Genomic DNA, 22,088 nt, shown 5'->3' on the forward strand with positions numbered 1-22,088 from the left:
ATAACTGACCCCTTTCTGCCCTTCCCCATCTCCCATCCCAGCCCCAGTTCCCACCTTGTGACTTCTGAATAGTCAAAAAGACTTACAGCCCAGTCCTAAGCAAGATTCCAGCACCAATGCAGCCATGCCAATGAAGCATGTGCTCCATCCGGAGATGGATGGGCAGCCATGGACACCTCTTTAAGGTCAAGGAACCTTGAGGCTTCATTGTGGCAGCAATGGTGCTAGGCAATTAGTAGGATGGGGCTGTAACAGTGCAATTCTATGCATATCTACCCTTGAGGCAGGACCTAGAAGAGGGGGGTAAAGGGGTAATTTGTACCCGGGCTCAGGGTCAGAAAGGGGGCCTAGGAGACGAAGAAAGGGGCCCAGAAATTTCCTGGGATCTTACATTTTCCAGTCTCACCCAGACTCATTTCCCACGTAGGATGCTAGGGGCATTACCGTGGGCACATGGTGGCGACTACTGCCACAAGCCATACACACCAGGCCCAAGAATGCATACATTCCTTAACAGTGTCATATCTGGGAGAAAACCGACCTGCTACAGTAGCTCTTAGGCTTGTGGATTCACTAACCATGAAGGAGCATACTTAGGGACACAGCTGTAGGACCGCAGCTGATGCAGAAGTCAGTTTGGTGTAAGCAGGACACTTTCCATTCTAGTGTGAGCCTAAATACAATGATACTAATCTCCTGCAATGATTTTCTATATTTGAAAGATTTTAGAGAGACTGAGGAGTGCGTTTGGTTTTCCGTATCTAGCTGCCAACACCAGGCAGGCAGGCAGAACTCAGCTCTACATTGGGAAGTCTGATAGACCTGGACTCCAAAGACTGTTCCAGCTGTTACCACTTTCCCCCTGCCTGTTTTGCTCCCATTCTGCCCACCCCCATTGCCACCCTCCCCCCACTCTGATTTACCCCCTCCCTCTTTGGGAAGGGGCCCAAAAGAAACTTTGTACCCCCTGATAAAATTTCTCTCAGAGGCCCTGCCTTAAGGTCAATGGGACTTTCTCCCCGATACGTGTATATAAGACTGCAACCTCAGGTGATGATCTATAAACTATTTGTATTTTTTGAATGTACGTACTGTAAATACACACTGTAAGTGCAGCTATCTCTGTGTGGGATGGCATGGGGGCACCTGTATTTTCTTAGCTGTACATAAAGACACACATAAGGCAAACTGGAGGGAGCATATTGTCTCTCAGAACTAGGCCATGGACTAGTGGGAAAGCATACCTCTTTACTTTTTTAGCAGTTTGCTTCCGCCTCAAATTTGAAACAAAATATGGCTACAAAACATAGGAAAGCAGCAAAAGATAGTTGGATAACCCCATGCATTTCCACTGAACATAGGACTAAAGTGGCCATGGCTCACCAATTAGTATCAGGCTTGGGGCAAACACACTACCTGAAGACTCAAAGGCCCCCCCTGTGTGTCCCCATTTAAAGACTGGTTTTAGTTTTAGGATGTTTCCAACCTATGGCTTTCTTCTCAGAAGTTGGGGGAGGGGGGGAATGACAGAATGTTTCCAGAACAGTACAGTATTGTATGTGTCGGTCGTTTCTCTAGTGCCAGTCCAGTGAATATCAGAATGATGCTAATCCATGCAGTGGTATATTGTAACGCTGTCACAATAGCCCTTGTCAATTTTTCTCCAGACATATCAGTACAAAATACGAGATTTTCAGGCCTCCAGCCAACTTAAGCATAATTTGTAAAGATTTCAGATGGAGCACTGACTCACTCTCCTGCCACACTCTAATAATAGTGGGCCACTCAGAGTTCAAAGCCACCTGCTAAGATTCCCACTGTATGTCTGCGCCTAATCTTTTCAGCAGCTGCCATAATGAATGTAAAAGTGCATTCACCTCTAAACGGATCAATGGTTTTAAAGTTATTTCTGAACACCAGTTTTTCCACATAACTCACCATTAACGGTTGCTGTTTTCTCAGCCTCTGAGCCTCCAGGCCCCAGCCAGTAAGACTGCTGCAAAGGGAAATACCAAGGCCGCGGTATCCCATAGTCTCCTGAAACAAAAACAAGTTGGTAGGGTGCATAAGCTTCTTTGTATTTTGCCATGGGGTAGAACCCATCTGTGCAAATCTTACACTGCAATAATTACTTGGCATTTCATTAGCAACAAGCATTGGCGTACATTGGAAGAGCTAACAAAGCAACAACCACCCACCATAGTGCAGTGCTCACAGACCAGACTGAATTGTTTTTTCATTAGAGACAGGAGAAATGAATAATCACATTACATGCGGTCAGTGGCGTCACTAGGGGGTGCGGGGGTGCGGGCTGCACCAGGTGACATGCACAGGGGGGGTGACGTGCACTGGGGGGTGACGCACTAAAATTGCGGTGGTTAGGAGTAACCCCATCATATTACATACCGTCAGATGCAGAATTTCAAGTGGAATGCAATGCAAAAAACCAGAGTGAAATATCTCCTTTCTATCAAAAGTTATGGCCAAAAAACCAGAGTACAAAAAATGCATGAATCCCTATGGAAAGTGAAACTGAGCTGTATCGCATGTTTACTCATGAGTAGGCAAACTTGCCTTAGGCCATTGGAAAGGGCAGGCTGAGAAGAATCCAACAACACCAGAATGGTCCTGATCCAATGAATGTAGCCCCCAAAAATACCTGAGAAAGAAGTCCCTCCCTCCAAGCAGATGAATGTATTGAGCCCTATGGAAAGCGAAACTAAGCCTCATGGTTGTGTTTACTTGTAAGTAAGTAACCATGCCTTGGCTGGTGTGGAAGACCAGGTGAAGGAGAGTGCAAGGCTACCAGAATGATCCTGATCCTATGCACTTGCAGCTAAACAAGTGCTCCAGAAGGCAGCTTCCTCCCACTAAAAAGGATCAAAACAGAGGCTTCAGCTGATAAGGTGATAAGCTGATAAGGTGAACCTTTTTGAGACTTTCAAAGCCAGGTGGATCCTAACAGTGAGCTGTTTAAACAGAAGTTCTTAAAGTGAAGTGGGCACTGGGTAGGGCTGAAAACCTTACTGGTTTTGGAGGGGGGGGGTATTATTGCAGGCAGGCTACAGAGGAAATTCACTTGGTGGACCAGGGCTGGCTTCTGCTTATTTAATTATTTGTTTTACTTTAATTATTTATACTAATTTTAATTTGCCTGATGATGTCACTTCCACCATGACATCACTTCTGGTGGGTCTTGGACAGATGGTCATTCTAAAAAGTGGGTCCCAGTGCTAAAAGTTTGAGAACAGCTGCAATAAGGTGTTAGTAAGTTGACACCCGGGGGGGGGGGTGACACCACTAGTGACCAAAATCACTAAAATCATAATTTGGAAGAATAATACTGTCATGTTATATATCAATCAATGCGTAATTTCATGCAGAATGTGTTCTATCTTTGTTCTATCAAAAGGTACAGCCAAAAAACCAGTGGGGGTAGAGTGATGGTACATCACCATGCCCACCACCTAGGGTGCTGCCCCACCCACTGCATGAGGGGTGATGCGCTGGCATCCCACACCGGGTGACATGAACCCTAGTGACGCCACTGCATGAGGTGATTTTTGTTTTCAAAACTGAAAATTACAGCCCAGGCAGGTTTATGCAGAAGTAAGTCCCGCTGTGTTCAATGGATTATACTCCCAGATAAATGTGCATAGGATTGCACTATCAATATAATTTTTGAAATTAAGCTGTCCCAGCATAGGAGTGTTTGAACTGCTTTGAATTTTGAATTTTTTTTAAATAATTAGGCTGTAAATGCCAAAAATGTTTGCCTGAAATAAGATTTGAACTGGAAGCCTCTCAGTTCACATTCACCATTGGTACAACCGCTACACCACACTCCGTTACAGCAGCAGAGTTTCCCACTGGTGGCCTTAACACAATTACGGGCGCAATCCTAACCCACTTTCCTGCACTGACATAAGAGCTCTGAGAGGAGGGAACAAACATCTCCTTATTCTGAGGAGGCCTCTGGGTGCCACCCAGCTGCAGGATGCAGCACATGTCTCATTGACACAGCTATGCCAATGCTAGAAAATTGGTTAGGATTTGGGCCTAAGTGTTGCATCAACAGCAACATTAACCACAGTTAAAGTTAATCAGGGATCCCAGTTAACAAGGATTTGAAACAAAGGTTCCAAGTTTTAAACCTTAGAGAAGGCTCAGGAATTCTCTGCCATGCACAAAAATTCCTTGGAAAAAGAATCAATATAGAAAGAGTCTCTGAGAGTAGCAACTCCTAATATAATTTATTGTTATGGCTGCTCAGTGACTTTGTTAAAGTGATCACTTGTAAGCAATCAAGGATGAAGTCTCCTCAATAGGAGCTACTGACTATACTTTCCTTAGTGGCTTAGTGGTGTCATCTCCCTAGGTGTGTCACCTGGTGTGGTCTGTACCCCCTAGTGACACCACTGACTGGAAGCAGGCAGGGAGCTATGGGGGTTTAAACAGTTGCTTTCTCAGAATCTGATACAGGATCAACAGTTATACTACTGCTGAAGGAGCCTATTTGCTTCTGTTATGTTCTACTTGTATATTTATAAATAAAATAACCATTTCCAAAATGCTTTTAGTCTCTAGTGCTCTCTTGTTCAAAGGAACCCAAATTCTTCCACCTGTTGCATGTAGATTCTCACTGCTATGGAAGGTAGGGTGGACATCGATACTCACAGATTTTGTAAGCAGTTTTTAAAATGGGCTTTGCATGTTCTTCTCACATATATTTAGTACCTCTACAGTTTGTTGTTTTGTTTGACCCTAATCTTATCTATATTTTGGTCAATTTAAGTCATAAGATATACGAAACTGCTTATTTCTTCCTGGAGGTTTTCTAAACAATATTTTTGGACATTACGAAAGATGAGAACATTTTACAAGCGTTAAATTACTCTATGCCACTTAAGATTAAAAACACAAGAACCAGCCTGTTAAATCAGACCAAGAGTCCATCAGCTCAGCATCCTGTTTCCCACCATGGCTAGGCCAAATATTTCTAGGAAGGTTCCAAGCAGGGTGTGAAGGGAACAGCCCATATCTGATGTTGGCATCCCCCAACACACACCAGCAACTAGCATTCAGAGATAGATTCCCTTAAAATATGAGGGCTCCATTTAGCTGTCTTGAATATCCTCCAAGGATTTGTTTACCTTTCTTAAAGCTATCTGTGGCCATTAGAAAATCTCAAGTCAGCAAATTCTACGTGAGAGTTGTTAGTTATGTTGTCTAAAGAGATATTATGTTCTTTCATCTATCCTGGATTTGTGTGTGAATGGTGGGGGGGGGGGAGTTGATTTGGATGTAAAGCAAAACCATAATTTGGTACAGTTCCTTTTGTGTCCTCCCTGACATCTATTTCACACTAAACCATGTGTAGAGAAGAAATCCAAACCAGGCTAACTATGGTTTGCATAAACCAGTGTTTCTCAAACTGTGGGTCAGGACCCACTAGGTGGGTTGTGAGCCAATTTCAGGTGGGTCTCCATTCATTTCAATGTTTTATTTTTAATATATTAGACCTGATGCTACCATGGCATGTTGACTGCATTTGGGGAAATGTTACAGAGCTGTACTTTTAATTAGCTACTATGTACATTCTTTTAACAATGATAGTAAGTGGGATTTACTCCTAGGTAAGTGTGGGTAGGATTGCAGCCAAGGATTGTGAAAATTTTTCCTGTTTGATGATGTCACTTCTGGTCATGACATCACAGATTCTCATTCTAAAAAAGTGGGTCCTGGTGCTAAATGTGTGAGAGCCACTGGCATAAACCATAGTTTGTCATGTTCAGATGCAATGGCAAAATATGGCTTTCTGGGAAAGGGATTCAGGAGGAGACATATGGCTTAGCTTTAAGCTTACTTGTTACTCTGGTTTGACATTACATCTGAACAAGCCCAATATGGCCAAAGAACAGTAAAAGTGAATTCCAACTTCACACACATACCTCTTGCAATGCAGCAAATGTGTCAAACGTGGATTCTAATCTCCATTAACAATTGTGAATATACAACTGGAGGTTATTCTGGAGTAACTACTCCAAGCATTTTTTCTTGAATATACAACATAAAGATAATTTTGGTAACAACATAATGAGAATGTTGTCTAAAATAAGTCACCTATAGCTCTTTCTATGAATTGTTTGGCCATGGGTAGATACGGAAAAAAAGTGTTTAAATTCCTTGAGCTGGAACAGATCGCAACATTTTTAACACAAGGCTTTTTGTTCAGTACCTAGAAACAATTCAGTATGAAGTACCATCATTGTTGGAAAATTGTCTAAGCTGAAAATCAATGGTAAGGTGTGAACTTTCATTATACAGATAAGATCTTTTGTGGTGCTTTGCTTGGCTTTTGAACACATAATATGTGGTCAGACAAGTTTCTTAAACTACAAGGAAATGCTAGTCTCTTTCTGTCAAGGAGTCAGACTGATTGGTATAAAGTTATTCAATCTTATGCACTTCACAGCAGCAGCAAACAATAAGATATGGTGCTGTAGAGGGAACAGATGGGGACTTCATCACCCTTGATGGGTACTGGAAGTCAGCAGCACTTGCCGCTTTACTACTCACAATATTGTGTCAATACTCCCGTGAATGCCCTATAGCAGAGCTGGGAAGACTTTAGGCTTGCAGGATCTATTTTTTTTCTTAAATTACAAGGATAGGTTGCTTACTTTTAATAGTAGTTAAAGTACTCATCTATGCAGACACATGTAATAGAGTTCTGTGCATGCGCAGAAGCTATGTGTATGCGCAGAAGCTACGTATATATGCAGAAGTTCCATCATAAGCTACCAGAGATTTGTTGAGCATTCTGTTCCTGCACTTGAGTGGAGAGATCTTGTGCACAGGGCCCTGAGACACAGTTGTGTGCCTCAAGCATGGTTACCATGGTCAAGCATGGCTTCAAGCCCAATTCCTGGGGTCTTTTTTATTCAAATGCCCTACTTAAACCATTTTTGGCCCGGCCTACAGGTGTACATATTTGGTTCCTGTTGTGTATATGCAACGTTGGCCAGGAATGGCTTAAGCAGAACTTCAACATTTGGAGCCAGTCCAGTAGACGGGAAGGCTGGGGTATGTGTGTCATTTATATTCACAGATGACCACTTCTGTCACAGGTAAGCAACGTGTCCTCCTTCGTGGTTTTTGTGCAGTTATGTGTAGCAAACACCAATTAGCTTACTACCCTTACCTATCCCACTTCAGAGTGCTGCAGAACAGCAACCTGGTCTGCACCATCAACCTCCAAATGCTCTGCCCTGAACATAAGGTTGAGAACGGATGCCTTATTTGGGCGCACTGTTCTGAAGAATATCTTCTTACGAACAACACAGCGCAATAGCCTTTTGGGGAGTTGTGAGATAATGGACAGGAAGGCAAAGATGCCAGTTGTTCCACATCTCTAGTTTCACCCAATTGCATGTACCTCTGGCAAATAATTGTAGTAAAGGGAGCACTTGAAAACTTTATGTAGTCAAGTAGAGCATCACTGTATAGTTCTACATGGCTTTGGCCTGCTTGACTTGCACAAGATGTAATTAATTTCCCAGCAAAAGCTTCTACATTTGCCATGCTGGCTAAAGCAAAAGCTTTAGAATCAGTCTATTTTATCTAAATGATTGCACCCAAAAATCTTCTTAAAGAGGTTCTTTTCCTACTAGTCTGCGAGAAAAATAAATATCTGCCTAATTTGGAAATTTGCAAATGGTGGTCTGAGACTCTTTTTGGCCTTGCGAAGTAATTCACCAAGTTGCTGATAGTGGGTGCTTGATCAAGACAAAGCATCTTAATGTTTGGGACAGGGACCAAAACATTCTATTGTTGTTAAACTTGGTGTTAGAAATGTTAGACTTATGTCTGTGAACAGTTTTTTAACAGTAGTAGCTTACGGACTCATTGTCCTAGTGTTTGCATTCCGCTTTGAAAAATGCACATTTCGTTCTTTACAGTTTTAGCTTCTTAAAGGGAATTTTCCCTTCTCAGAAAAGAGGTTAAAGCATGTTGGCTTGGATCCAAAAGTGCCATTGTGTGAGACGAAAGGTGTTGTGCTCATGCAAGGAGAGGGTTTCTGATCTTCACACCCCATTCTCATGTTCTTCTTTCCCCATGACACATCCCGTTCTAAAGGGTTCCCGAGTTGTTTGGGGGTAATTCAGGAGGCCACATCAGGAAGAGAAGATGGAGAAGTCCTGTTTGAAGAGCAGAAGCAAGGATTCTAACCTATGATCTAAAAATAGGCAAAATCTCACATTTGATCATTTTAATATTTTTCTTTGATCTCATACCTTTTGTCTTCTCCTTCTAGTAGCAAAAAGACTAGAGGAAAAGATATTAAAATGGAAGCAGATGAAGATAACTTTTTTAAAAATGAAGTTATTGGAAATTTAGAAATATATAAATCAAATTGTCTTTTTTCTCTTTAGGAACAGTTCGGAGATTAGTTTATCTGCATAATTAAATACTTTACCATTGATTTTGATGGGATTTAATCCCAGCTAACCTGCACTGAATTGTGCCTTTGGTTGATAAAATATTTTGAAACTTTTTTTTAATGCACACAAGCTTTAGTATCTTAAATAGGACTCATGAGAGAGAGAGAGAGAGAGAGAGAGAGAGAGAGAGAGAGAGAGAGAGAGATTTAAGTGGTCTTTGTCCTGTTTCTGATAAATTAGTGGAGACAGGATTATACTCGCAATGATGCCTGAGCTGTCCACCATTTAAAATGGACATAGTGGAGAGATAACTGTACCTGGGAAAACACTGTCTATGTACCAAGCAACTAATCCATAGATAAAAGCATCAAAAAGCATCATCTCCATAGAGAATAAGAAACTGTATTTGTCTCCTTCCAGTGGGCTGGTTCGGATGTTACCCCACTGTAGCCCAAGGCCTTGCTCTTCATAGCGTGACAAGTATTCTGTACCAAATCCAAAAGCCACAGGTGAAAGCAAACTCTGAAAGAAAAGGACAAATGAAACAAGGTCAGCAGGGGGAATGCCAAGTTAATTTGATGAATCAGAAAAAAAAATGTCTAGAAATGAACATATACCATAAAAGGGAGGGAGCTATTAATATTAAAACATTTCTACCCCAGCTTTCTCCCTTTGGGGAACTCAAGGCAGGTTATAATATTAAAACACTATTAGTTAATATTCGAAAGTATTCAAAAATACAATGGAAACAAACAGCAGCAAACAAAACAAAATTATGAGGACAGTCAAGTGAGTTCAGGAAACATTTGTTTAAATACGTAGCTAGCTCATCAGCCTCTGGCAGAAAACTATCAATGAAGGAGACAGTTGTATAGTAGAGGACAGAGAATTATCAATTTCAGGGGACTGTCACTGCACATTGCTACCAACCAAAGCTTGGAGGGCAACAGAATGTGCATGAGAGTTAATAGATTTTAACAGAAGGACAGACTCATACAGGGAAAACGTAGTCCTTCAGCTATCTTGGCCACAAGCTATGTAGGGCTTTAAAGGTAACAAACAGCACCCTGATTTGTGACTGGATAACAATAGCTAACTAATGCAGCTGACACAACAGTGGTGAGACACGATCACATTGTCAACTAAAAGCTGTATTTTATATCAGCAACAAACTAACAAAACATAGCCACCTTTCACCACTACGAAGCAGAAATGGAGAGAAGAAAGGGTTAAAGTTAACTTTGATCAAGGCCTTCTACAGCTGCCACCTACTGTCTTTAAAAAACAAACACAGAGAAAATCTTACAGTCTAAGGGCCCAATTCTATGGGCCTTACTACCAGTGGCATGCACATACTGCCAGCTCTGAGTGTTGCAAACATGGGGAGCAATGAACATTGGCGCTGGACCTCAGCGCCAAGTGGACCTGGTGCTGTAAATTTCTCTGCCCGCCAGCTAAGCAGCTTTTTGGGCATGGGGAGGCTATGGGGAAGGCGGGGAGAGAGCTGGGGAAGGTGGAACTGGGTGGGGAGGAGTGGATTGGGCCTGGAAGGGGGCAGAGATGGTCACAGCCTCTGCCGCTGTATCCTGTGCTCTCCCTGCCTAGAAAGCCTGACATGGGCCTCCTCATTTCTCAATAGCAGATGCAGATCCAAGGAGACAGATTGCTGCCAGCTGCTTTCTATCTGGGATAAGTGAGAAAATACTCCCTTGCCCTGAAGAAACTCCAGCGGCTGCCTCAGCACCCATTTCAGTACCACTGTTCCTCTGGGTGCCAGGGCAGATAGGACTGGGCTGTAAGTTTTATAATTTAATTTTGGTTACTGTGACTATAAATTAAGACCAAAGGAATATTCTTATGACAGCAGCCTTCTGCTGCTTTGGGGATACCTAAGAATTGAACTTTTTGCCAGGTTTTTGCATAGGCAAGTTTTTTGGCATTACACTGGCTCCCCAAGTTATGGATGCCCAAGTTACATATGACCACACTGGTGCTTTTGTGCAGGTGCAATCGTGTTGGGCTGGTAAGAACTGGATGTTTCAACTTAAGTACAGACCTCTGGAACCTCGCATGTATTTAAGTAGGGACTTAGTGGAAAGAGAGAGAGAAAGAAAGAATATCTCTTCCTCTGGCATGTTCCAAAAGCACATGATACAGCCACCTTGCTGAAGCTAAGCTGATTCTGGTCAGTGCCTGTATGGGAGAATGGCCTTGTAAATCACTTTGGGCTGATTTAACGTATTTTTTAAAAGCAGGATAGGAATGTAAAAAACAAAAAATAAGCGTGCCTAGAAAACCTCAGGTACTCCACTATGAGTTCCATCATAGATGAAAGGTGGGATAGAAATGTAGTAAAGGTGAACAAATAAATGTGTCTTACTGCAACAGTCTTTAGCTTAACAGTCAGGCGGTCTTGCCAGGCAAAGCAGAGGATATGGGGCAAGTACAGGGTGAAGTAGATGACTCCACTGCAGGCAGCTGCCAGATTAGCCTTTGAGAAAAAGGTGCTGAGCAGGAAACACTGCATGATGCTGGCTGTGCTGAAGGTCAGCAAGAACAGAAAGAGGAGGTGTGGATTGCTGTAGTGAAGCACCTTGCCATACTGGAAAGAAAAGGGGAAGAGGTCCAGTTAACTGCTGTTTCCAATGACAGACAAGCAGAGGTGATGCATCTTCTGCCAGTGGTACCTGCTTGTTTGTGGCAAGCCATTCCCTTTACTTTGGCATTTATGCCACAGGTAACTTAGAGCCCAATCCTATGCATGTCTACTCAGAAGTAAGTCCCATTAGCGTCAATGGGGCTTACTCCCAGGAAAGTGTGGATAGGATTGGGCTGTCAGTACTTAAAAGGAGGGAGGGCAACACAGGAGTCAAATAGATTTAATGCTGTTCTTAAAAAATAAGTAACTTGGATTACATGTGCTTGTGTGCAACATATCCAACCCTTGCAGTCCACATGCTTTGGCATCTTGGGGACAATAAGTCAACTTGCGCTGTCCAGTGTGAGGGTGTCATTTTCCCAGGCCACATCATACCTTTCCGTACCTAGACTCCATACCTATGGAGTCTAGTAATGTCCATTATGAGCAATAAATAATACTTGGCATTATATAGTGCTTTTAGAGTATTCACAGTGCATCATAATCTTGTATAACTCTGTCAGTTGTATTTATCCCTCAAGAGAAACAGCAGTGAAAAGAATTCAGTGTGAAGAACTGGGTAAAACATTATTTTTGCCATCCCTCCAATTACTTCAATCAGGAAGGCGATTCTTCATTTTGCAAAGTTCGACCTGCGTATGGAGGAGTGACTGGGAGACCTGAGCAGGCTGCAGCAAACACAGGATTTTGCAAAAGCAATAGATGAGAATGGAATCGTGGTCTCCAAACCACAGGACCTCTGAGAAACAACAAGATTATGACGCACTGCAAATAGTCTAAAAAACCCACTCCCATTGTGAGCAGTGCTTACCATTCACGCAATCCAAACTCTGCAGCAAGTTGCACTGGGCAGCCATGTGTGCCCAGAAATCCAGGTACAGAGGCTGCTGGGGCAAAGGACAGTGGAAGTGGATGCCTGGAGCGACTTGCCTCAGAGATCAGATGGTATGATAAGATGCGGCCTGGCAGAACCATAAGCGCTGCTCACAATGCAGAGGCTTTTTTTTCTAACGCTGGATCCAGTCCGCAGGCCACTGTTTGGTGAGCCCTGGAACAGATCAAAAAGGAAAACAAACGCTGGCTGGCCCAAAACTGAGGGGCATTTGAGTAATAAGTATTGTGTGGGAAACCACTCCACCCCCACTCTTAGAGGCTCTCTTGAGGCGAATGCAATGTTTAAAACGTGACCTGTCAGCCTAATCCAACCTGAGGCACTTTCAAGAAGACAGTCTTGGGAGCCTCAAAAGAGAATTTATCTATGTCTGTCAAGTGCTGCCTTTGGGGGGCTACTGAAAGGAATGTGCCTGCTGCTACGTGCTCAAAACTGGCCAGACCTCCAGGATGTCTCCTCTTTTTATGTATAGCTCCTATTGTTTGTTTCTAGCAACCTAATACCTGCAGTGCAAGTGTAAAATGGCACGTCTGGGCCTTTTAAAAAAAAAAAAAGCACCACATAGCCTGAGGTGATGTTTACCATAATGAGTGCTGTCAGGAGAAATGTGCTCAGTGCCATCATGATAAAGCTGTCTAGGAACCATGTGAACCAGATCACTCCATTAGTGACTCCCCTGTTCTTCATGGCCTCCTTCAGTCTCGTTTCTTTTTCCAGCACAATGCTCTTTACAATCATAGAGACAGAGTAGATCCAAGCCAGGACCATGAAGATGGGAAAGGAACGGTTCAGAGTAACCATGAAGCTGTCCAGATAAGACATAAGCCAAAGATAAAATAAACCATTATCAAGAGGCAGCATGAAAGGACATATTTATGACAAAGACTGAACTGGTCTATTAGTAATTCCCTCTCTCCAGGGAACTCTGGGAATGGTAATTCTAAGAACAGGAGCTCGAGTTTAACAGAATTCCAAGCACTGCCAAACTGTAGTTTTCAGGATTCTTGAAAACTATTTTTTTAGGATTGTGCAAAGTCATAAAAGTTAAATTGATATAAACCAGGTATACATTATAATCTGATACGAACTAGATCATCAGGTAGCAGCAGTGGCCGGGGGAGCTTTTACCCAGCTTAGGCTGGTGAGCCAACTGCATCCTCATCTGAGAGTCCAATCCTATTCTCACAACCCACCTTCACCCGAGCTGCTCAAATAGTGAGTTCACTGCCAGTGACACAGAAACCAGTGAACCCTGTGCTAGCAGCAGACCAGCTGCTGGAGCGGGTAAGTTCACAGTTGGGTGAGATAAAAATGTTTTAAATTAAAAAAAATAAAATGCTCATAATCAGGAAGGGGGACTGATGTATGAGGAGGTTGTTGCACATTTCAGGGCTAAAAGTTTCAGAAGTGCTCAGAAGAGGGAGGCAACAGTCATGTTGTTCTAGTGTTGCTGGTATAATCATAGTTGTACAGGAGGGATAACAAGGGGAGGATTGCACACTCTCAGCTTTAGAACAGGGCAAACTACTCTGACTGAAGTGATTCCTCAACATTCCCCCCCCACACACACACACAAATGATCTAATGATGGAAATTCCTGAAGATCCTGTTAAAATCTCTAGGATTACTTTTCAGTAGCCATCTGGAGACTGACACTGATGCCTGGAATATTGGGAATCCTACTTTGGAAGCAGAGAGGATATGAATACAGTTATACATTTTTCCTTCCCATCTCTGGAGAAGCCTACAGGAACGTTTTTAAAAGGGTGGGACAAGGGAAAGCAGTATGAACCATTCATGTCTGACACCTCTGAAAGACCGATAAATCAACCTGTGTTTACAGAACAAAAATCTATATGTGCACATTTTCATCCTTCACACAATTACTAGCTTAATCTGTAGATAAGACAGCCACCAGTCATGGGATGGGTCTTTATTTGAAGGCCATGAGGCTAGTTTGGCACGCCAAAGATGACAGATTTTCTCTCACCCCACCAATGCTAGTCCCAAATTATACCACTGCTCACTATTTATTTACAAACAGTAATGGACATTCTTTCACCACTGCCCACAGGTAGCAAACTTATTCTGAGGCCCAGCTTTGCATATACTGCCAGAGCTCTGTGATCCCTGCACAAATACCAGATCTGGAAACAGATTCAGCTCTCTTTGCATGGTCATGTTTTTTATGATGCTATAATCATGTCAGCACATGGAGATGTAGCAATTAAAGGGGACAAAAATAAACCTGCATCATATGTTTATGGGATTATCGCTATCTGTATTGTCTGTCCCAGGCAAGGGAGGAGCATTTGGAGCCAAAGGTAAGATCATGGCAGGATAGCATCAATTGGAGACAAAAACAGCCAGTGAAAAGGGTGCAGAGGTGGAAGATTTCTCACCCTTGTTGCCAAGTAAAATCAAAGAAAAGAGTGTTTTTAAAAATGAACCTGGGCCATGGAGAAAGAAAATATTTTGCAAGTCAAAATGGTGTTGCCAGGCAGGCACTTAAAAAAAAGAAGAAAGACATACAAGGATAACTATTAGAGAAACAAAAATGGAGCCTCTGTGGACTCTGCTGCATGACAGTTTTATGTTGGCCTTATAATACTTCACTTTCAAAGCACTAACCCAGTCTGAGCAGATTTCAAGGTGGTGCCATGCATACTTCCTATAAAGGAGTTAATATCCCTATAGGGAAAATCTGGCAGACCATCAAGTGTTAAAATCATGTGAGCATCTATGTCACTGGCATCGCTAGGGGGGGTGCGGGCCGCACCAGGTGACGTGTCAGGGGGGTGATGCGCCCTGGGGGAGGAGGCACTAACTTCACGGCTTTCGGAGCTACCCCATCTTGTCGTACACTGTTGGATGTGGAATGTCCAGCGGAGTGCAATGCAAAAAACAGAATTGAAATAGCTCCTTTCCTTCAAATGTTATGGCCAAAAAACTGGAAAGAAAAAATGCATGGAGCCCTATGGACAGTGAAAGTGAGCCGTATCGCGCATTTACTCACGAGTAGGCGTACTTGCCATAGTCCATTGGAAAGGGCAGGCTGAGAGGAATCCAACGATACCTGAATGCAGTAGCGTAGCTAATGATTGTGTAGCCCAGTGCCAAGCTCAAAATGTTGCCCCGGAAGTGATGTCACAACCAGAAGTGATGTCATAACCAGGTCTTTTAAAAAGTAAAAATTGGGAGGAACCCACCTCCTCCCCCCAGCAGCTCGCCACCCACTTGCTCTGCTACCTCCCCCCCCCAGTCAGTGGCATAGCTAAGGCACCTATCTGCTACCTGGGGTCAAAGAACATTTGTAGCCCCCCCCCCAACAAAATCAAATTTAATAAATAAAATAAATAAAAAGTGTGCCCCTAGATGAAGAGGGATGGTTATTCTCCCCATGCTAAATATAAGAGGGGCACCACTTGAAAAAGTGCCTTTTTACCCAGTTAGCAGGGGTAACTGTATTATGATACATGGAAATGAGAGCTGATTCATATTAACTCCTTATTGGTTTCATGCTGTATCATGATAATATGTCAATAACATAACAACATGTTATTGGCTCTCAGAATAATCAGTCTCATAGGTCTATTTGGAGTTAAGAAAATCCACTTTTTTTGTTGTGTTTTCATTTTCTGGTTAATTGACCATAACATTTGATAGACTATAGATATTCCAATGCAGTTTCATTCACTGCATTCAGCATTAAAATACATATATAACATGATGGTATTATTCTTACATACCAAGATTTTCACAATTTTGGTCACTAGCTTGTTGCTCCCCTAAAGCTTGATGCCTGGTGAAACTGCTACCCCCTGCACATCCTTAGGTACGCCATTGCCTGAATGGTCCCAATCCAATGAATGCAGCCCCCCAAAACACGAGAAGTTGATTCCTGCCTTCCTCCCAGCTGCAAGTCTATTGAAACAAAGCCACATGGCCATTTTTACTTGTGAGTAGGCGAACTTGCCTTCGTCCCTCGGAAAGGGCAGGCTGAGAGGACTCCAACAACATCAGAATGGTCCTGATCCAATGAATGCAGTCCCCAAAAACACCCGAGAAGGAGGTCCCTGCCTCCCAGCTGCCCTATTGAGCCCTATTGAGCTCTATGGAAAGCAAAGCAGCCTCCTGGTTGTGTTTACTTGTGGGTAGGCAGATGAGCCTTGGCTGGTGATTAGGCCAGGCAAAGGGGAATGTGAGGACACCACAAATGCAACAAATGCTCCAGAAGGCAGGCTCCCCCCCCCCACTAAAAAGGACCAAAAAGAGGCTTCAACTGGTAAGAAGAAATAGAAGTTATCTATTTTGCACTTGCAAAGCCAGGAGGGTCTTTGTATTGATATGCCTGAAATAGAAGAACTTTAAACTGGGCACTGGGGAGGGCTGGAAATCTCACTGATTTTTTTTTTTGGGGGGGGGTTGTTACTGCAGGCAGACTACAGAGTAAGCTCCATTGACCACTATGGGACTTACTTCTGAGTAGACATGCAAAGGCTTGGGCTCACAGGCTGCAATATTACCCACACTTTCCTGAGAGTAAGCCCCATTGACCACTATGGGACTTACTTCAGAGTAGATTCACTTGGTGGAACAGGACTGACTCCCCCTTATTTATTTCTTTTATTTTAATTTTATTTATAATTATTTATTTTAATTTGCTTGATGATGTCACTTCTGGCCATGACATCACTTCCAATGGGTCCTGGACAGATTGTCATTCTAAAAAGTGGGTCCCGGTGCTAAAAGTTTGAGAACTGCTGCAATAAGGTGTTAGTAAGTTGACACGGGGTGTGTGTGTGAGACTCTACAAGTTTTCAAAATCACTAAAATCAGAGTTTGGAGGAATAATCCCATCATGTTATATATCAGTCAATGTGTAATTTCATGCAGAATGCAATGAAACAAACCACATTGAAATATCTGTGTTCTAACAAAAGGTACAGCCAAAAAACTAGTGGGGGCGGGGCAATGTTACAACACCACGCCCACCACCTGGGGGCGTTACCCCACCCACTGTATTGGGTGACACGCAGGCCTCCCACACCGGGTGACGCGAATCCTAGTGATGCCACTGATCTATGTAGCCATAAGTAAACATTTGAATTATTTTTTTTCACAGATGATGGTGCCAAGGAGTATACTTGGCATTTTCTCCAACTGAAGGTTTTGTCTAGTCTAGTCTAATCTGAACAAGACTATAGCTGATGGAGAGTGAGCAGAAATGGCCATGTACCAGGTGATAAGGTATTGAGAGGGGTATACAACTATGTAGGGAGATTTTTGTCACATAGTTGCACCCTATTAGAAACCAGGGGAAGCAGAGGTACAAGAAAATTCTCCTTACCATGTGAGTAGCTATTGCAGATAGCCAACTCCTTAACTGATTTTGTGCTCAATGTGGTAAACCACCACTGAACACATGGTCTGTGTACCCCCCCCCCACATGCCACTATTTGAAAGTGGTGCTAGCATTTTAAAAAATTATGCTATTGGTGTTGACCACCAGAGGGCTCCCTTTCTTCAGAGATGCTACCTTTCTTCAGGAACACAAAAGTGGTGGCATGCGCTTTGGCTACATATTTCACCACAGGATAGTTTAGATGACTACTGTAGCCTTGAAACAACTTTCCACAGTGAAATTAGGAAAGCCAATGCAAATGAGGTCTCATTTTATGTTGGGCCTATGCTACTATCCCTGATCTTATTTTGCTCAAACATTTTTCATTGACACATTCAAGTGAAACCAGCTGAAAGGGCTTAAGAACACTTTTTTTTCTGGTAAAGAAGAAACCTGGGTTTGATGGTGATTGATGATCAAGTCAAAGGAATGTGAAATCTCTGGGAAAAGCTGGACCCCTCCATGGGTCCTACCTCTGTAACCTGAAAAGTTCACTCTGCCTTTAACCTCTGGGTCACTGTACATAGGAGAGCTGGATGGAGAAGTTGCAGAACAGGAAATTGTTAGCTTCAGTTTGGGTCTGATTCACATCTGATTCATATGCATGCCACTTCTTACTGTATTTCCCCTGCCCCTCAGCACAGGCAGCTGAGCCTCAATAAATGCAGTGCAGTGAAGTTGCTGCATGCCTTGGGGCAAAGCCCTGCACTGAGCCCCTCATGGCACCCCTTGTCTGCCCCAGGATTGCACATTAAGAACTACCCCAATGAAAGTTTCAGAAGTCAGTGAGTCCTCTAATAAGCATAGAGGACTTTAGCCACTGCCCCATATGGCTGAATCCCCATATGGCATATTCCCCTGTCAAGAGCCAAATTCTGCAACTGTGGAACTATTTATTACATTTTGACCTCACCCTTTCCACCCAAAGAGCTAAGGAGGCATATCACACACACACACACACAAACATTTTGTCTCAAGTAACCCTGTGAAGTAGGATAAGCTGAAAGAAAGACTTGTCCAAGGTCACCCAGTGAGCTCCATGGCTGAGCCAGGATTCTGGGTCTGAGCCTTCTTGGCTTTAGTCAGACACCTGTGACAATATACAACCTACTGCTGACACTTCAAAATCCCCTGAATAGAAATGGGAAAGGGTAGTGATAGCTCCACAGGTTAAAACATCTGGCTTTTTAGCTTGCATGGGGATTGCTGAGGCTTCGCTACCCACACTGTACAAAAGAGAAATAAAGCAAAATCCTGCAAAGTCTGTCAGTGGGAAATGTTATCCAGAGATGGGCAACACCACTGACAGTGATCCTCTCCTTGGGTTCCTGAAAAAGACCAAACAAGTTATTTTCTAAATCAGTTGGCATTGTGCCCACCCCCATTTGATTCCTGGGAGAGCTCAGGTATAAACGCAACAACTTCTTCCACATTCTCCTGCTGCTAATGAATCAATGATTGGTTGTTTTGCAGTGGAAGTTAGATCAGGCCTTAAATCTCCCTGTTGTCATCTGTTTTAAGTATTAAAATACTACAATGATTTGCTTTTTGTTCCAGTCTCTTTATCTCAGGCCTAATCAGAGCAGCACATCCCTGACTCCTTGGGGGAATTGGTCTAATACTTTCATCCTAGGATTTCTTCAGCTTTTCAACAAGATCAAAGGCAAAGCAGTCAAGCGTCTTGTTAAATCCAATATGCCACCCAGCCAGCCATCCAATTAGTTATCAGAAACAGATCACTGTGGCTGTTCTTACTCACACATCATCCACAAAACAGGGATAGGGCATTTGTTGCAGGTAGATCCCCACAGGCACTTCTACCCTGGTCTGAGTCTTGATAATCCCATGCTCAATCATATCTTGTAGATAGGCAAATCCTCCCCAGATGTAACGTAAATCATCCACTGGGTCAGCTCTTGGGCCAGGATCCCAGTACCTGAGAAGCAAAGAAAATATTCAGCCTGGAAAGTGTGTGTGTGTGTGTGTGTGTGTGTGTGTGTGTGTGTGTGTGTGTGTGTGTGCGTGTGCGCGTGCGTGTGTGTGATTAAGCAACAGTGATGGTTACCAGAGGCTCAGAAATACATTATTTGGGTTTAAAAGGTAGGGATGCTATCCTGATGAGAATTGCAGCCAGAGTACTGTACACTCACCACATCCTTGACTACTTTGTTAACCAAGCATTGCATTCTGCTATCAACTCACAGACACCAGGTTATATGGAAGGGTCTGCATAATTCTCTGCATCAAGATGAGAAGCAACTCTGCTTGCACTTATCTGTTTGAAAGCTGCCATTGATTCAGGGACAACCCAACCATTAAGCAGGATGAGGTGACCACCACAGGTGATACATTTTGCGTTATTATTAAAAGATAGCAAAATGTCAATTATTTTGCCTATTAGTATATTTTCCCCACAGGTGGCAGTATTTGAATATTCTGCCTTAAAGACATCAAGCAGTCTTGGCTGCTCCAGTTTCTCTCACTCTAGGCCAGGTGCCATGCAGCTGGGAAAACTTGGACTGTGCACATACACATTGTGAGATGAGAGGCTGCTATCACCTGTCTTTGATCTTGTTGGTTTTCTCCACTGCATCTATATCCATGCGAATCTTGTATTTCACGTGAGGTGGGAGTTGCTTGGTGGTTGGGTCCAGATCCGGAAATATAACAGCAGCCCAGAACTTGTTTTCTTCCAGAAGATGGAAAGCACGACGAGTAACTTGAGTTTCATCAGCTTGACATTCAAATTTATCGAGAGTCAAACACTACAGACAGTCAAAAAGGTGGATGTAATATTGGAATAAGACAGTAGGGAAGTCACCTTGGTATGATCTGGGCACTAATGAAAATATTTTTTATTAAAATGTATTTATATCCCATTCTGAAAAAAATATGTTTTTAATCACTAGGGCAGCTTACAAAATGCTAACACAACAATACATGTTATATATTCATATCACAGAAATAATCAATGTGGCCCATCTGCAACTTTCACCACTGGGAGAATTCCAGGAAATCTCAGGAAACTGCGGTTTAAGAAGCCAGGAAGTGTTTGATTTGGTTGGGTATGCAAGGAATACAAGGGCTTGTCAGTTCATCCATGATCCAACCAAGGTTTATTGGATTGTCTGAAACAGGCCAGAAAGATTCTCTGTTGAAATAAGCGTGGTATAACCTGCATCAGATATTCCTTGCTCCAGCCATTCAGGATGGAGGGAGAACAGCAGAGATATGTCTCTTATAAGTAACATGTAAATAGGTCCCCAATTCCTAGCCCCATCACAAACCACAGTTCCCAAAGTTCCTTGGCTGGAAGTCACGCAAGTTAAACAGTCTTGAAAACAGATTACAGTAAATGAGCAGTATAGTCATGTTTTAAGATTTCTCCTGATGATCCTTTTTTCATGCTTCAGTGATACATAACACTATGGTAAAAATATATGAAATCAAAAGCGGCATATACTGATTTCGCACCTACGATTTTTAACTAGCATGTTATAATGTAGAGACTGAACAATCTTAGGATAGCGGCTGGGAGACTAGTCATTAAATAAGTGTCTTGTCAACATGATAATAAGCAAAGAACATCAAAGCTTAAACCTTCTCAATAAACACACACAAGGGGAAGAAGATAACGTGAACATACTACTTGGAAAGTATGGCTAGGAGAGCAAACAAACTTATCAGTCTAAGAGCCCAATCCTATCCTCGCCCAAACCCAAAAGCTGCTGCAGCCATGCCCAAAACAGGCATGCTGTATCCAGCAGAGCGCCAGATCAGGAGGCTTCAGAGTCAAAAGAGGATTTAAAGCCCCTTACACCTCTGTAAACCTTCTGCTCCACAATAGGTCTCCTTGGATATGGGCTAGCAATTTCTCTAGCACAAGTCTGAGAAAAGAAAGGGGCAAAGAGGCTTCAGGAATCGGGATAGAATCTGGTGCCAAAAAGAATGAGAAAGACAGCTGAAGTCCCTTTGAAAAATGTTTCTTTAAAGTGAAATATGTTTTTAAAATTAAAACCACATTGTAATGAAGCAAGGTTCCAAAGTAGATTGAAGAAGCTGGGATAACTCCTGAGCTGTTGTCTCCAGGAGAACCTGTTACAATTCTGAAAGTTTTGACTGCAATTGCTGTGTCAACTCCTACAACCGTAAAGAGGAGCAAGAAGAGCTTCATGAACAAGAAGGGCTATCACAGTAGACATCACATAATAGAAGGAAAGCAGAAACTTAGAGATAGAGAAGGGAATAAATACTATCTTTTCTTAACATATAACAACCATAAATAATAATAATAATAACTTTATTTTTACCCCGCCTTCCTCCCCGAAGGGACTCAAGGCGGCTTACAACAGGTTAGAACAGATTAAAAACATAATTTAAAAACAAATAAAAGCATATTAACACATATTATAAAAACAGTAGTCAGATAAAAAGTAGTAAAAAGGTAAAAAGAGCATAGAGCAGCAAATCATAAAAGAGTCAGGCCTGTAAAAAATTAAAAGATGTTGAAAAGATGTTAAAAAGGCCGAAGACTCAGAAGGCTTGTTTAAACCAAAGGGTCTTCAGGCCTCGCCGAAAAGTCTCAAGAGAGGGAGCCATTCTTAAGTCAAGGGGAAGGGAATTCCATAGCGTTGGTGGCACTACTGAGAAGGCCTTATTTCTTGCCGCCGCCCCACGTACCTCGCTAGG

At 42.7% G+C, this 22,088-nt stretch overlaps 1 protein-coding gene across 1 annotated transcript in view; it reads right to left on the reverse strand.

Annotated features, from left to right (window-relative positions):
- The window catches only part of ABCA4 (ATP binding cassette subfamily A member 4), a 126,718-nt gene that overhangs the window by 56,019 nt on the left and 48,611 nt on the right, over nucleotides 1–22,088 (reverse strand). The window contains exons 12-17 of the mRNA XM_066624558.1: nucleotides 19,959–20,164; nucleotides 19,159–19,335; nucleotides 12,578–12,800; nucleotides 10,825–11,046; nucleotides 8,762–8,966; nucleotides 1,935–2,037 (exon numbers count right to left, since the gene is read on the reverse strand). Coding sequence (XP_066480655.1) covers nucleotides 1,935–2,037; nucleotides 8,762–8,966; nucleotides 10,825–11,046; nucleotides 12,578–12,800; nucleotides 19,159–19,335; nucleotides 19,959–20,164 — 1,136 coding nt within the window. The remainder of the gene's footprint in view (nucleotides 1–1,934; nucleotides 2,038–8,761; nucleotides 8,967–10,824; nucleotides 11,047–12,577; nucleotides 12,801–19,158; nucleotides 19,336–19,958; nucleotides 20,165–22,088) is intronic.

This window comes from Tiliqua scincoides, chromosome 4 (assembly GCF_035046505.1).
Source record: "Tiliqua scincoides isolate rTilSci1 chromosome 4, rTilSci1.hap2, whole genome shotgun sequence".
Taxonomy (NCBI): Eukaryota; Metazoa; Chordata; class Lepidosauria; order Squamata; family Scincidae; genus Tiliqua; species Tiliqua scincoides.